The 16,109-nt window shown below is 46.8% G+C and overlaps 1 protein-coding gene across 1 annotated transcript in view; it reads left to right on the forward strand.

The window, feature by feature from the left end:
• The first annotated feature begins 213 nt into the window (after positions 1 to 213).
• Positions 214 to 16,109, forward strand: part of MSLN (mesothelin) — a 35,188-nt gene continuing 19,292 nt past the window's right edge. Inside the window, exon 1 of the mRNA XM_053276491.1 lies at positions 214 to 303. Coding sequence (XP_053132466.1) covers positions 214 to 303 — 90 coding nt within the window. The remainder of the gene's footprint in view (positions 304 to 16,109) is intronic.

Below are 16,109 nucleotides of genomic sequence, written 5' to 3' on the forward strand. Positions count from 1 at the left end.
CACTTCCAGGATTCAGCCTGGTAGGGCCAGATATTTAAAAATGTCTCTTGCTTCCTTGTCTTTGAACACCTAACGTTCCTTGGGGCTTTTCTTAATCCTCTCCAGAGCTGACCTCATTATTATACAACTGCCTTCTATTGGGTGAAGGATGGATATCACTGCATATTTTAAAACTGCCCTGGCACCTCAACATTCCTGATATGCTGCTAAATCATGGGCATCAATAACCACTTGAAGCAGGGAGGGATCAAAAACCCCGAAGAGCCTATTGAGCAGACGATCTTTACGCGAATCTGGATTTGTGTACGTATGCCCATGTCAGGGGGATTTATCGCCTGGCTACATGTTACACTTGCCATGTGGACGAACCACCTGCGCCTTCCCCACCCAACTCTGAGGGGAAATAAGTAGCGAAGCAAGATAAGCAGAGATAAACAACCCAGGGAGAAACAGGCAGTCGGCAGTCTCTGCTTTCCTGGGTCTTTGTCTAAGACCCCCTCGCGTTTTCTCTGCCTCCCACTAGGGATGTTCTCATGATTATTTTTAGGTTAGGAGAAGTCTTCCTAAAAGCAAGGTCAGAAGCAGGGAGCTTGCTCATCTGTCAGGCCCAGCTGGGTCGGAGCGTTTTCCCTTCCACCTCAGGGAACGGAATCTGGGGACAGAATCTGTGTCGTTTGTTCATTCTCGCCCACTGGGGCTTGGCAGACAGGCAAGCTCCCTCCCTCCAAACTGGCTTTTTCCTAGCACACCATGATCACATATCAGGAGCCGACACAGCTTCTGAACTAAGGGAGGAAGCTTGTTCTGATCATGAAGACAGCTCGCCTCCCAGGGCAAAAGAGCTTGGTTGCTCATAGCAATAAGTAACGAGGCTCTAAGACAGAGGTAGAAGGTAGATCTGGATGGGCCAGCACAGGGATTCTCAACCTTGGGACCCCAGATGTTGTTGGACCTCATATCCCATTAGCCCCAGCCAAAGGCCACCATGGCTATGAATGATGGGAGCTGTAGTCCAAAAACTAACTGAGGAGGAGGAGGAGAGGAGGAGGAGGAGGAGAAGAAGAAGAAGAGGCGGCAGCGGCAGCGGAATACATCAATAAAAGCCAAGAAGAAATGCTACAGGAAGTGAGCAAGACAGGACTGTTGAAAATAAAGAAATCAAAGGATAAATAAAACAGCAGATGATGAATCGACGAGAAAAATGGCACAACAAACCATTGCACAGTCAGTTCTTTAATGACATACAATCAAAAGTCAACAATAGCACAACATGGCAGTGGTTAAAGAAGGGGACACTGAAGAAAGAAGCAGAAGGTCTCGTTTTTGCAGCCCAGGAGCAATCACTACGAACAAATGTTATGAAAGCAAAAATTGATAAGACCCAGAAAGATAGTAAGTACTGACTATTTTTATTTATTTATTTATTTATTTATTTATTTATTTATTTAGATAGATAGATAGATAGATAGATAGATAGATAGATAGATAGATAGAGTGAGTGAGTGAGTGAGTGAGTGAGTGCTGGCTATGCAAGGATGTGAATGAGACGGTTGAGCACCTTGTATGTTGTTGTAAGAAAATCGTGCAGACTGATTATAAGGAAAGACACAACAAAGTTGCTACAATGATCCATTGGAACCTTTGCAAGAATTACAAATTGCCAGCAAGCAAGAATTTGTGGAATCACCCAGTTGAGAAGGTCACAGAAAATGAAGAGGCAAAAATCCTTTGGGATTTTCAAATACAAACTGATAGGTATTTAGCACACAATATGCCTGCTCTGACAATCATCGAGAAGAACCAGGTTCCAATATTGATATTGTGATCCCAGGGGATAACGAAAAACCATTGGAGAAATAACCAAACACAAGGACCTTCAGACTGAAATTTTTCCAGATTGAACTCTGGAAAAAGAAAACAACCGTGGTGCCAATGGTGCCCTTGGTGCAGTACCAAAAGAACTTGAACACCAACTCGACACCATGGACATCAATAAAATCACAACACATCCACTCCAGAAGGCCACACTACTCGGGACACCACAAATACTACGACGATATCTTTAATTTTTCTTTAGTTATTTTAGACCCTTGGAAAGGGCCCGATAATTAAAGTGCCAAATCCAGTCAATAACACACTTCCAGTGTATCCCACGACACCCCTTGTATTGCTGCCTGAACTTGACTCCGCTCCCGTAGCTGAGCTGCCATGTACCCCTCCCAACTTCAAACACTGGACCTGTCATTCACCAGCGGCCACAAATAAATCCCAAACACGCTCAGAGAAAGCAAATTAAGCCAGGGTTACCCAGACACTCCTCTCTCAAACAACCACCCTTTCTGTTTGGACAGAGCACGCACATCTTGAACCTGCTTCCTAATTCTTCTGCCGAAAGCACTCAAAGATATCAGGGAGGTAACACCGCCAGTGGGGACTTTGGGGACATACGTGGCTGCTCTGGGACATCTCCAGGGCTCTTTCACCTTATCAAAAGACTATTCTGTGGCCACATTTCAGATCACCCAGAGCAGAGGCTGCCAAACAGATTCCCAAGTTTGGATCCCCAGATGTTGTTGGATTACAACTCCCATCCAGGCCCATACTCAGCCTAAACGTTTAGCAGGGTGCCAGGAAAGTAGGAACATAGGAAGCTGCCATCTACTGAGTCAGACCCTTGGTCCATCTAGCACAGTATTGTCTACACAGACTAGCAGCGGCTTCTCCAAGGCTGCAGGCAGGAGTCTCTCCCACAGCCCTATCTTGGAGATGCTGCCAGGGAGGGAACTTGCAACCTTCTGCATGCAAGCAGGCAGGTGCTCTTCCTAGAACGGCCCTTTCCCCAAAGGGGAAATATCTTACAGTGCTCACCTTTAGGCTCCCATTCAAATGCAAACCAGGGCAGATCCTGCTTAGCAAAGGGGACCATTCATGCTTGCTACTACAAGACCAGCTCTCCTGGTATTGTTAATGGGGGCAGCTTATCTGGCCCCCATAAGTCCTACATGCAAGCAACATTCAATTATTTAAAAATTATTTGTTCCCAAAAGATTCGGGGAGTGGGGCACCGAGAAAAATTTAATTGGTGGGCATGCCCACCCTAACCCACCCTCAGCTATGGGTCTTCTCCCACCCTCCCCAGCCACAGTGACCAAATAACTGGAGACTCAAGCTTGGTAACCCTGGTTCCAGAGCATGTCTGACTAGTCTGACTTGCTGGCATATCTGGAGAATCTCTAGCTGGTTACAAGCATCCCAGTTCCCCTAGACCAGACAATGGTTTGATACATGGGAATGAGAAAGAAAACAACACATCTATATGTAGATTCCCAATGGTGGTCAGGGTGGAGCTGTGCAATACACACATATGTAGCCTTGAGCTGTTTGGCCCGCAGAGAGCTTGGTGACTGTGTTCTCCTGGTTGAATCCATCTAGGGATGTGCATGAATTGAATTTTCAGATTCAATTCGAATTTGAATTGAAATAAGCCAATTCGACTTGAATCGAATCGGCCCAGAACTGGCTGATTTGATTTGAATTTGACCAATTTTGGTGCCTTTTTTTCTTGTGCCTGAAATGGTTTTTAAAAGGTGTGCCTAAATGGTTTTTAAAAGGGTGCCTGAATGGTTTTTAAAAGGTGACAAAATGTCCCTAAACAATTGTCAAATCGATTCAAATTAATTCAAATTCGAATCTGGCCGATTAGGTTTGGATTTGAATTGAATTACCCTTTCAGAGGTGACTCAATTTGAATTCAAATCATTTGAATCAGCCAGTTGAATCAATTCAAATTCAGTTTACACATCCCTAGATCCATCCACCTGACCTGATCCACCAGGAGGTCTCTGCTATGTGTGCTAACACCTGGGGAGGCACATCGCTGTGCAGGCAGGACAGAGTCTTCTCTGAGGTAGCCCCAGACTGTGGAGCACTCTCCAAAATGAAAGCTCACGCCTCCCCAGTCTTTTCACAAGTCTTGGGGGCATGCAAAGATGATTCAATTCACCCAGGCTTTTAGCTCTTACTTGGTTTTAATTGTTGCCACTTTTCTTATCTGCTGTTTTTTTATACTGCTGTTTCAAACGTGTTATTTATAGATCTGTGGTTCATCAAGCTGGGGTATTAGGATGAAGAGTAGTTTAAAAATATAACAACAAACAAACAAATGTATGCATAACAAAAAGTTCAACTTGTGTTTTTCCTAGGAAAGAAGCTTTGGGAGGAGACATTCCAGCAAAGTAGTGGCAGGCCGATAAATGGGTAATTCCAAGTCCCACGGTGCAACTTCTTTATTCCAAATCCTTCTTCTGAAGGTGCTTTTCATGGGGCAAAATAGGCCTTTTCCTATGCAGGTGTGTGCAACACTTAAATCCAAGCTGCATGTGGACAAATGTGGAGAATTGGAGGACAGAAAAAATGGGGGCAGGATACAGAGGTGTTGAAGAGGGAAACTGAAGTGAAGCAGTCAAGGGGGAAAGCAAGGGAAGAATAAAGGGTGAGGAACAGTTGGAGATTTCCCATCCCAAACACTCCTCACTCCCTTCCTCCTGTGAAATTTTGCAAGCTGCTAACCAGTATAAAATATCCTTCCAACTGCACAAGACTCTGGAGAGATATTTAGACTGATTGCTTTTAAATTCCCTGAATGTTTTTTTCTTTCTTTCTTCAATCTTCTCCCAAAGATTGCCCTTTAAATCTCTCTCTCTCAATCTCTCTCTCTCTCTCAATCTCTCTCTCTCTCTCTCTCTCTCTAAATTTTAAATCTCGGATGCTGTTCTTGTTTGTACACTGCCCTGAGTCTGTGAATAAATCTCTTAACAAATAAATAAAATAAAATAAAATAAAATAAAATAAAATAAAACCTCTCTCTCTCTTTTTGCTAGCTACTCTGGGACAAAGTTCCCTCTGTTTAACTGACATATTTTTGTACACACTCACAGATCTAGAAATGTTCTGAGAACCTTTGGCTGACTGTCTTTCTTTACGTCACACAAGGAGGTGTGCTCCGCAAAAGCCGGGCAGTAGAAAAATTCAACTCAACAAGTAGCAAAAGGGGGGAAACGTAGCACAACAACATCCAGGGACCCATTGTGGACCCCCCCCCCACACACACAGAGAGAGTTTAGAGGAAGGATTCTCAGCAGCTGCAGCTGCATTGCTCTCCTTTGAATGACAGGCTGCACACTTGCCGAATTTATTTTGGAGTCCTGCCAAAATTTGTTGGGCAGCTGATCACTCAAGATAAGTGATTAATGCAGAGGAAGAGGAGAGGCCGGAGAGGTGCCAAGGAATTGACATGGGAATTGGCTTGTTCTTCTCACACCTCTTGTGACCTGAAGGAAATATCTTACTGGCAGTGTCACCTAATGGCTAGGATGCTTCATACCAAGGATGCCGTTGCTGGGTGCGACGCTTCAGGACAGGTTTAGGCCCCAGTGTCAGAAAAGGCTATCAGGGTGTGCACCAATGCACCTTGTCATATCTCATTTCACGTCCATACACTCTTGGTCTTCCTGATACTAAATTTAGCCTGCTTCCTTTCCACATCGCTTCCTCTTCTGAGGATCAAAGGCTTGGGGCCCTGTGCATTTCAATTTCCCGTCCCCCGTGTCCCTTCTCAACAGGGGCTGGCTTCTAAATGGAGAGGTGCTCAAACTAGCAGTGGCCTGCCCTAAGGAGCCAGGGAGGTGACAAAAGAGACGCTGCTGCCTCTGCTTCCCAGCAGCAGCTTGGGTTGCTCCTCTGTCCCACCCGCCCACCAGCTGTGCTGTCTGCAGGCTGGCCATTCATCAGGTGGAGATGTGAAGTTCACCATGCAGCTCTACCTGATGAATGGCCAGCCTGCATGCAGCATGGCTCTTGGGTGGGGTGGAAGAGAGATGAGTAACCCAAGTGGCCTCCTTTGGTGCCCCCCCCGGCTCATTAGGATGGGCCGATACTGGCCCAGGTCCATCCAGAAGTCAATTAATGGAACTTAAGTTGAATTTGGGGCAGTGTATAAATATGTTAAAGAAATGCAGAATGGGTATTTAAAGGCCTGGTGGAAGAGACAGGTGCTCCATAAATGTCAAAAGATAAGCAAATTGTGGAAGCTCCTTAAGAAGCACCTTCCGTATTATGGGGCCAACACTGAGTGTCTGTGCTATCCCACCAACCAAGCCTCAGAAGATAGAGGAATGATCAGGAGACCCTATCTGCCAGATCTTATGGGCAGGAAGATAATGATTCAGACGTGTGTGTGTGTGTGTGTGTGTGTGTGTGTGTGTGTGTGTGTGTGTGTACACCACACACACAGAGTATCTGGCTTGAGCCAGAACCATACCGGAACAACTTCCTCCATACTGGAACCAAACTGGAATAACTTCAGTAACCACTGAATCCAAACTGTAATCAAGGAAAGGAAAGGAAAGGAAAGGAAAGGAAAGGAAAGGAAAGGAAAGGAAAGGAAAGGAAAGGAAAGGAAAGAGCTTTGACTTCCTGAGGACCCATTCTTTGGAGGGGGAGATGTAATGTAGTATTTCAGAGTACTTTAAAAGTACTTTTGAGGTGGTGTGATGAAGAGATCGTCATCACAGATTGCCAGCAGATGGCGCTGTGATATTAAGCAAGAGGCAACGACATCATCTGGCTGCTGCATGGATTGCTGTCAAGAAACCACCTGTCTTTCACCTAACAAATCACCAACCAACACTCTCCATCTGTAGTAACGTCTCTCCTGTGATTCATTCCACCTCCATTCAAACCATCAGCCTTCTGCAGTCTCCTGCCTCTCCATACATGTCAGTCATTTGCATGATTTTAGAAGTAATACATTCATTAAACACCAGTTGGACTAAGTGATTTGTTGGAGTTGGCACTGATGGGATCTTGCTGAGATGCTCCTTACAGGCAGTCATATTGAATGCATGGGGCAGGTTTACTTCAAATGGGAATTACTTCAAGTTCATTTCAGTGGGAGTACTCATGAGTCAACAGTCTAAACCAGAGGTTCTCACCTTGGGTCTCCAGAACTCCAAAACTGTATGGCTACAATTTCCATCATCCCCAGCCACAGTGACCAAAGACCATTGTGAGGGGGTGATGGGGGTTGTAGTCCAACAGAGACGCAGGTTGGGAGCCCCCTCTGTGATTCCATTTTTCTCCCTCCCCACCCACGTCCTTTCTTGTCTTGAACTCCTCTCCAGATCTGAGGTCCCAGAATTTTCTTTGATTTCAAGAAGTTGATTACCCTTCCTGGGTGCAACGTCCCCAGCCTCAAATTATACATGACCGTAATTACACGCAGCACAGTTGGGCCACGTGGTGTCACTCTTGCTTCATTCACAACCAGCTGCACTTTGATTCCTGTGGCTTGGCCAGCATCCTCTTCCCCCTCAGGCTGGAGAGCGGCACCCGCTGTAGCATCTGCAGATGAAAACAGGAACACATTGGGAGCAGTCCTTTTCTCACACCAAAAATGATGACCTGCGCAGACAGATGCCAGGCAGGCAGGCTGCCAGAACAGCGTTTCCCCTATATAATATGAATGATGGCCGAGATCAAGGAAAACACATTTGAGTTGAATGTTTTGGCTTACACCTACATCAGCTGCGGATGAGAAAGCTGGTCTTGTGGTAGCGAGCAAGAATTGTCCCCTTTGCTAAGCAGGGTCTGCCCTGGCTTGCATTTGAACGGGAGACTACATGTGTGAGCACTGTAATATTCCCCTTAGGGGATGGGGCCACGTTCCAGATAGGGCTGAGAGAGACTCCTGCCTGCAACCTTGGAGAAGCTGCCACCAGTCAAAGTAGACCAGGGATTCTCAGTGTTGGGTCCCCAGATGTTATTGGACTTCAGCTCCCAGTGGCCTTTGGCTGGGGATTATGGGAGTTGAAGTCCAATAACATCTGGGGATCCAACGTTGAGAATCCCTGATGTAGACAATACTGAGCTCAATGGACCAATGGTCTCGGGGGTGTGGCTATAATTGAGCAGATGGGTTCAAAGAACCTGGGGGCCCCAGCTCCTGAGGGCTCCCAATTCCACCCCTATCTTCTTCATGATCTCCTTCACTCCGCCAGGGAGAGTGGTGAAAACAGGCCCCCTCTCCCCTAGCTATGCCCTGAATGATCTGATTCAGTAGAAGTCAGCTTCCTATGTTCTTATGTTCCTAACAGATTTATTTTTATTTTATTTCACATTTATATCCCGCTCTTCCTCCAAGGAGCCCAGAGCGGTGTACTACATACTTGAGTTTCTCCTCACAACAACCCTGTGAAGTAGGTTAGGCTAAGAGAGAAGGGAGTGGCCCAGAGTCACCCACCAAGTCTCATGGCTGAATGGGGATTTGAACTCGGGTCTCCCCGGTCCTAGTCCAGCACTCTAACCACTACACCACACTGGCTCTGGGTTTTGGGAGTGCGGGGAGGGGGAGTTGTGTGAGCACATAAGTATATGAGTAGGCTTTGTTCTGAGCTCCATCCCCAAAGCCTTCAGAAGCCACTGAGCTCTTCCTGATGTTCCTAGAATCCTAGTTTCCGAACTATGTGCAAAGGCAGCCTTCCACAGAGCGCATTACAGTAGTCCAACCTGGAGGTTACCAGCTGGTGTACCACTGTTCTCAGGTCATTTCCCTCAAGAAATGGGCAGAGTTGTTGAATCAGTCACAGCTGGTAAAAAGCACTCCTGGTCACAGCCTCAACCTGAGGCACCAGGGTGAGACCTGGGTCCAAGAGCACTCCCAAGCTACCAACCTGTTCTTTCTGGGGGAGTGTAACCTCATCCAGAACAGGAAGTTATATCCCATCTTGCAGATTATGACCCCTTACAACGAGCACCTCTGTCTTGCTCAGGTTCAGCCTCATTATTAACCCTCATCCAGCCCATTACTACCTGTAGGCAGTAATTTAAGGGGCCAATGCCATTTCCTGATGTTGATGACAAGGAGAAATCAATTTGAGTGTAATCAGCATATTGATAACACCCAGCACCAAATCCTCTGATGGCTTCACCCAGCAGTTTCATGTAGATTTTAAAAAGCACTGGTGACAGAATGGAGCCCTGAGGGACTCCATATAACAGCTCCCTCTTTGAAGAACAACTATCATCAAGCACCACCATCTGAAATCTACCTGAGACAGGAGAGGAACCACTGTAAAACAGTACCTTCTATCCCCAAATCCCTCAGTCAATCCAGAAGGATACAATGGTTGATGGTATCAAAAGCCATTGGGAGATCCAAAAGAACTAGCACAATCACACTCCTTCTGTCAGTTCCCTGGCATGGGTCATCTATCAGGCCAACCAAGGCCATCTCAACCTCATAGCCCACTCTAAAGCCAGTTTGAAATGGGTCTAGATCATCAGTTTCCTCCAAGACCTCTTGGAGCTGGTCAGCCACCCCACCCTCTCAAATCATCTTACCCAACCAGGGGAGGTTGGAGACAGGCCTATAATTATCCATCACCAGGGTGTCCTTAGTGGGCTTCTTAAGAAGGGGTCTAACCACTGCCTCCTTCAGACAAGATAGCATCCTGCCCTCCCTCATTGAGTTATGGTGGGAGTTGCACTTAAAGCAGCCATATTTCTGCATTTGTGTCCTAATAGAGTCGTTAGTGGGGAGATTTGTTGACCCCATTATATCAGATGCAAGGATTAAAAGGAGAATAAGCAAGGGAGAGGTGGACCTTTGAGTTAATCCTACTCAAAGTACTTACAGTACTGCTTGCAGTATTGTCACCACAGATTTGTTTTGCTTTGATATGTTGGTGTGTTTACATGCTAACTTTGGACTGAAGCTGTCCTGAATAAAGGCGCTACATGGTGACAATGGTTAACTTTTGTCTCAACAGGGGAGACTCCCAGAGCTGGCTGTGTCCTGACAAGCCTTCATTCTGTATTGTCTTGAAGAGGTAAAGGAGAGGTTGACAAGGGCAGGTTCAGGGCACAGCTTCCCAAGTGGCAAGGCAGGTGGCAATGTCTCAATCCACCTCAACCACCCATCTGGTGTGGTTATAGGATATGAGTGAGTGACCTTTCTCTGGCAGGGAGGAGATCAAGTTGGATTGAACTTCCCCGCCAAAAGGAGAACCTGGCCAACCTAGAGTCTGAGATCTTATCATGGCCCCAGACCAGAGACAACCTGTCCATATGGGAATGAAGTGGAGAGTATTCATAAATATTCATTGTATTGTTTTCAGTCCTTGCAGTTCCATGTCAATCTACTGCTCTATAAGATGCAGTGTTCTCATAGAGTGTTTTGATTTGGCCTTTCCTTTGTCAAACAGAGAGTCCCCTGCTAACAGAGCAAAGAGGCACCTTTTTAAAGTGGCGATTCTCTCTATTGAGCAGGGGGAGAGCTACTGGCCCTATCCATCCCCAGCACAGCATCCCTCCAGTGGCTGTTGCTAGTATCTATGTTATTATTTCTTCTTTTTTAGATTGTGAGCCCTTTGGGGACAGGGAGCCACCTTATTTGTGTGTGTGTTTGTTGTTTGTTTATATCTATGTAAACTGCTTTGGAAACTTTTCTTGAAAAGCAGCATATTAATTTTCATCTTATTTGCATTTGAGTTCAGAGAACAGGACAGGCCCAGGACATTGGGACATAGGAAGCTACCTTCTACCAAGTCAGACCAATCTTGCTCAGTATTGTCTACCCAGACTGGCAGCGGCTTCTCCAAGGTTGCAGGCAGGAGTCCCTCCCGGGCCTATCTGGAGATGCTGCCAGAGAGGGAACCTGGGACCTTCTGCATGCAAAGCAAACACTTTAGGGAATGTACTAAAATGAATGCCAGGGAATGCTTACCTAAAAGCCCTGCTTCCTTCCAAAGGGCCATAGGAATGCATGGGATTTCTGAAAAGACATTCACCATTCAGAGATTCAGTGCATTCCATGATCATTTGGAAGAAGGAACAGAGGAAGCCACCTTCTACCGAGTCAGACCCTTGGTCCATCTAGCTCAGTATTGTCTACACAGACTGGCAGCGACTTCTCCATGGTTGCGGGCAGTAATCTCTCTCTCAGCCCTGTCTTGGAGATGCTGTCAGGGAGGGAACTGGGAACCTTCTGCTCCTCCCAGAGCAGCTCCATCCCCTAAGGGGGATATCTTCCAGTGCTCACACATGTAGTGTCCCATTCAAATTCTTTATTGGGATTTTGTATAATTTTGTTCTATTTTTGATTTTCTGTATTCTGATCAACGATTGAAATAAACTCCTTAGACGTCCATCCATCCATCCAGCCATCCATCCATCCATCCATTCATGTAGTTTCCCATTCAAATGCAAATCATAGGGACATAGGAAGCTGCCATATACTGAGTCAGACCATTGGTTTATCTAGCTCAGTATTGTCTTCAAAGACTGGCAGCGGCTTCTCCAAGGTTGCAGGCAGGAATCTCTCTCTTGGGGAAGCCAGGGAGGAAACGTGGAACCTAGATGCTCTTCTCAGAGCGGCTCCATCCCCTGAGGGGAATCTCTTACAGTGCTCACACTTCTGGTCTCCCATTCATATGCAACCACCGTGGGCCCTGCTTAGCAAAGGGCATTTCATGCTTGCTACCACAAAACCATCTCTGTGGTGTTCCCCCCCCCCCCTTGGTGGAGTTCCTATAAAAGGAGAAAACAACCACAACACACATTCTTAAATGGAGAAGGGGTCTTTAAGCAATTTAGCCTTGAATATCTGAGGATGGGCCTTGGGTGCTCAAGAGTCCTGCCTCCACTTCCGACACCTCTTTCCCCACCTCCCATTAAGGCCTGAACTGGCACCAATACTGTTCGTGAACATCCCCAGAGCTTTCGACCGGTGCTCAGTTGTTCACCTGACTCAGCATGTGCTTGTCAAAGCAGGGATTAGGACGGCTTACGGTGCAAAGTGCCGTCCAAATATTTATGCAAACTGACAAAGGGTAAGGCAAAATGAAGCATTTCGTAACAGCAGAGCACCTCGGCGGAGAGTCCCACGTGGTGCGGAGTCGATACTGGGCCACACCCCTGCGGGAACAGACTGAGTCGACCCCGGACTCAGCAGCCCTCCCCCCTTTGAACAACGTGGCCTGGAGTTGTATCGATCGCCGACCTTCTCTCTGAAAGCAGTGGCTTGCTCTAAGAAGCCAGGGGGGTGCTGAAAGAGACTCAGCTCCCTCTGGTTCCCAGTAGCTCAGGTGACTCCTCTCTCTCTTGCCCTGCACTAGTGCCACGGGGTCTGCAGGCTGGCCATGCGTCAGGTAGAGTTGTGCGGTGAGCCACACAGCCTTACCAGATGAATGGCCAGCCTGTAGTCAGCATGGCTCGTGGGTAGGACAGGATGCCTCTGAGTACCAGTTGCAGGGGAGTAATGGTAGGAGAGAGGGCACGCCCTCAGCTCCTGCCTGTGGCTTCCAGCAGCATCTGGTGGGCCACTGTGCAAAACAGGATGCTGGACTAGATGGGCCTTTTGGGGCCTGATCCAGCAGGGCTGTTCTGATGTTCTTATGAGAGAGGAGCCAACCACACAGTCAATACGCATACAAATATGACAAATATTTTTATACCACTTTTCAACAAAAGTTCCCAAAGTGGTTTGTGCAGATATAAACAAACAAATAAATAAGATGGCTGCCTCTCCACAAAGGGCTCACAATCTAAAAAAAGAAACACAAGTCAGACCCCAGCAACAGCCACTGGAGGGATGCTGTGCTGGGGACGGAGAGGGCCAGTCGCTCTCCCCCTGCTCAATAAAGAGAATCACCTCTTTAACAAGGGGCCTCTTTGCTCAGTTAGCAGGGGACCCATTAACCGTGCAGCTCCACCTGATGAATGGCCAGTGTGCAGGCAGCCCAGCTCTTGGCGAAACGGGAGAGAGAGGAGCAACCCAAACTGCCAGGAGCCAGAGGCAGCTATGGCTCCTTGACTGCCCTCCCCTCCCCCCCCCCCCGCCAGCTCCTGAGGGTGAACCACTACTGTTCTCCAAATTTTCTGGGAGGTATTGAAATCCCTAAACCCTTCCCCGCCATGCTGGGCTATAATTCCTTGTGAGAATAAAAGGAAGATTGGGAAGTAATGCTCCGGGTCTGTAGTTACTCTCTGTTTGCACAGAGTCAACTGCGGAGGAGCCCTGGTGAGGCAGACTCTGTTTTATGGTCAAGAAATGGTTAAAGAAAATCTGCATAACCCAAGCTGCTCTAATTACAACTTGCTGGCAGCATGATAAACTCCTGTCCACTTGTTGGTGTGTAGACAGGAGGCCCCCTTGCTATCTGTAGATAACAAACTGCTGGTCAGCACCCGCTGAAGGCCACAACTATAGGGAGTGAAATAGTTGTAGAAAGATGTAGAGGGAAAGGGGGGGATGCTTAATTATAGTTTAGTAGGGAAATTGTTAAGATGACGATTAAGTGATGCTTACCAATGAGAATTATACCCATTATATGTAAATTGTTATGTGTATAAAAGGCGAGGCCACAGTGTAATCAGGGTCTCAGCCTTTGGAAATTATTCCGCTGAGGCCATTTGCCGGCAAATAAATAAATCTGCTTTCTCTCACCTTTGGTGTCAATCTCTGTCTCAGAACCCAGGGAATTTCTGCTTCACTGGCATTTTTGCCAAGGAAAGGGGGGCACTGTTTGTGCTTCCCCTGAGCCTAGTGGAGGTGGGCAAGCATCAGGGAAACATCAGAGGCCCTGATAGATGCCATCCTGGCCATCTGATAATCTACCACCTGAGTCCACCCTCTCAGTCAGCCTCATTATGAAGCCGTCCCCAATGCGGTGGCAAAACGTTTGAGGAGCTCCAAGGGAAGCCCAAAGAGTTTTGAGAAGACTAGCAACATTTCTCGGGGGATCCTACAGATTCCTAGTTTCCACACAAAGGCAATCATTCTGGAACTCTGTTTGAGTCATGACTCAGCCATGGAATATCTGAAACAAAAAGAAAACGTTGCTGAGTCTATTGAGAGGGATCCTCCTCCGGTGGGCTCCTCATCCGCGTTGTGGCCAACGCACTTTATACCAACATCTTCTCCATGATTTAGAATCCATTGCAGGGATCTGTGAAATGCCTTTTCATATTCTGAACCTCAGCTTTTTAAATCAGCAGCTGCATCCTGGATGGAAATGCCTTTCTTTATAGAGTTGCCACATCCACGATCTCCTGCTATTTGTGCCAGCTGATCATGACGTTTGTACAAGCTGTTCATCGTATGGGTTTCATTCACTTGTATATTAAGTTTCCCAGTGCACAGACTGGAAAACACCATCGCTCAAAATTTCATTTTCAAGCTCATTATAAGCTGGCTAGAGAAAGATATTAGCTCTCAGTAGCTAAGGAAAAGTAGGAACAAAACAAAGAATGTACAGCAACTTTGCAAAACTACAATTACCAAAGTTCTTTAGGGTATAGTCATGCCCTGATATTGAAACCATTGAAGCTGCCTGAGCAGCCGCAGGTATCTTCCTTGTGTTTGCAACAAAGAAGAAAGCAATCTTGTTTAGCAAAGCCAAATGGAATACTCCCATTGATTTGAGAAGATCGGAAATGAAGTTTCTAGGAAATGCTTCTAGTTGCAATGACCTTGCAAAAGTTGCCTTCCAATCGGAATTCTTTTGCAGCATTTATTTATTTATTTATTTATTATTAAAACTTTTATACCGCCCTTCCAAAAGGCTCAGGGCAGTTTACATTAAAACACCATTAAAATCAGTTAATAATTAAAACAAAAATTATAAAGCATAAAAACAATAATTAACCATTAAAAACATCGTAAAACAAGCGTTTCAAATGGTGGGTGTCTGAAGGAAGCAGGGTTTTTTAGAAATACAGAGTAAAATATGGTCTGGCCAATTCAAAATGTTGGATCTGAATTTCAACCCGAATTTTGCACCTAGGAGAAATCAAATCTGAGCTTCATAACCATTGGTTATGGTTACTGCCCTGCAGCCTTTTAGGTAATCTGAAACTAACCATTCTGCCCTTCCTTGAGTCTCAGTATAGTGCTGGGCTTATTGGTTGACATGGAGAAAACACAACGAAGGGCTTTTCTGCTTGTAAAAACACAGATGTTGCTCAAGTTGTTGGGGAAGTGATCGCCGCCGTGGTTGCACTCAGGGTGTTGCTGGGAGTGCTTGATCTGTTGTGCAGCTGAGTCACTGGAAAACACTGACGTGACTGGAGGTTTCTGCTGTACGGGGTGCGAAATGCGTAAACAGTGTCATGAAGAGCAATAGCTATACTTTAAAAGGGCAGGGATGGGTGGGGACATGAGTCAACAGCTCACCTCCAAACAAGCTGGGAACCAGCCACACCTGAGTGGAGGAAGCAGGGGTCTCTAGACCGTTCTCTCCAGAGCAGCTCCACCGGTCTTTTGACTGAGCATGCTACAAACCGCATTTGAAGCATGATCGAGAGGGGGGTGGGAGAGAGAGATTCCCAGCCCTATCCAGAGATGCCAAGGAGAGAACCTGGACATTTCTGCATGGAAGCATGCTGATGGTCTTCCCAGAGTAGCCCCATCCCCTCAGGGGAAGATCTTAGGGAGGCTCGGGGTGACAGAGGGTGCTCAAGGGCAGGGGACGAGGCTCCATCTGTGGGTGCCGGGTTCCTAGAGTCCTAGGGCTGCTCTGCAGGGGTGTTGTGGCACTGCTGGTTCCAGTGGGCTCTCCTCTAGGGTTATCATATTCAAGCTTCCCAAATCTGGGTGGCCTGATTTGCATATCATGCAAATTGTGCTGCAACTAATTTGCATTTTTATTTCTTTATTTGACAGATTGGTCGACTTCCTCCTCTGCCCTCCCATGTGATCGGATCCAGAGTAAAATCCGGGCAAACCAGGCAGTGCCTTTGAAATCCATGTAAATCCAGGTGGAATTTAGCAGCCAGGCAGAGGAGCCAAAATTCCGGGGGCTACCCTAAATTCCGGGGGGCATGGCAACCCTACTTTCCTCAGGCGCTGGGATCTGGGCTGAAGCAGACCTCTTCTGTCCCACACTCACTCCCAGAGCCACTGCTCGGGTGAACGTTGATGAGGAGAACAGGTCTTGTGGCAGCAAGCATGAATTGTCCCTTTTGCTAAGCAAGCTCCCCCCAGTTTACATTTGAATGGGAGACTATGTAAGCTATTCCCCTGGAGGGTTAGGGCCACTTTGGGAAGAGCA

The sequence above is a fragment of the Hemicordylus capensis genome, chromosome 13, assembly GCF_027244095.1.
Source record: "Hemicordylus capensis ecotype Gifberg chromosome 13, rHemCap1.1.pri, whole genome shotgun sequence".
Taxonomy (NCBI): domain Eukaryota; kingdom Metazoa; phylum Chordata; class Lepidosauria; order Squamata; family Cordylidae; genus Hemicordylus; species Hemicordylus capensis.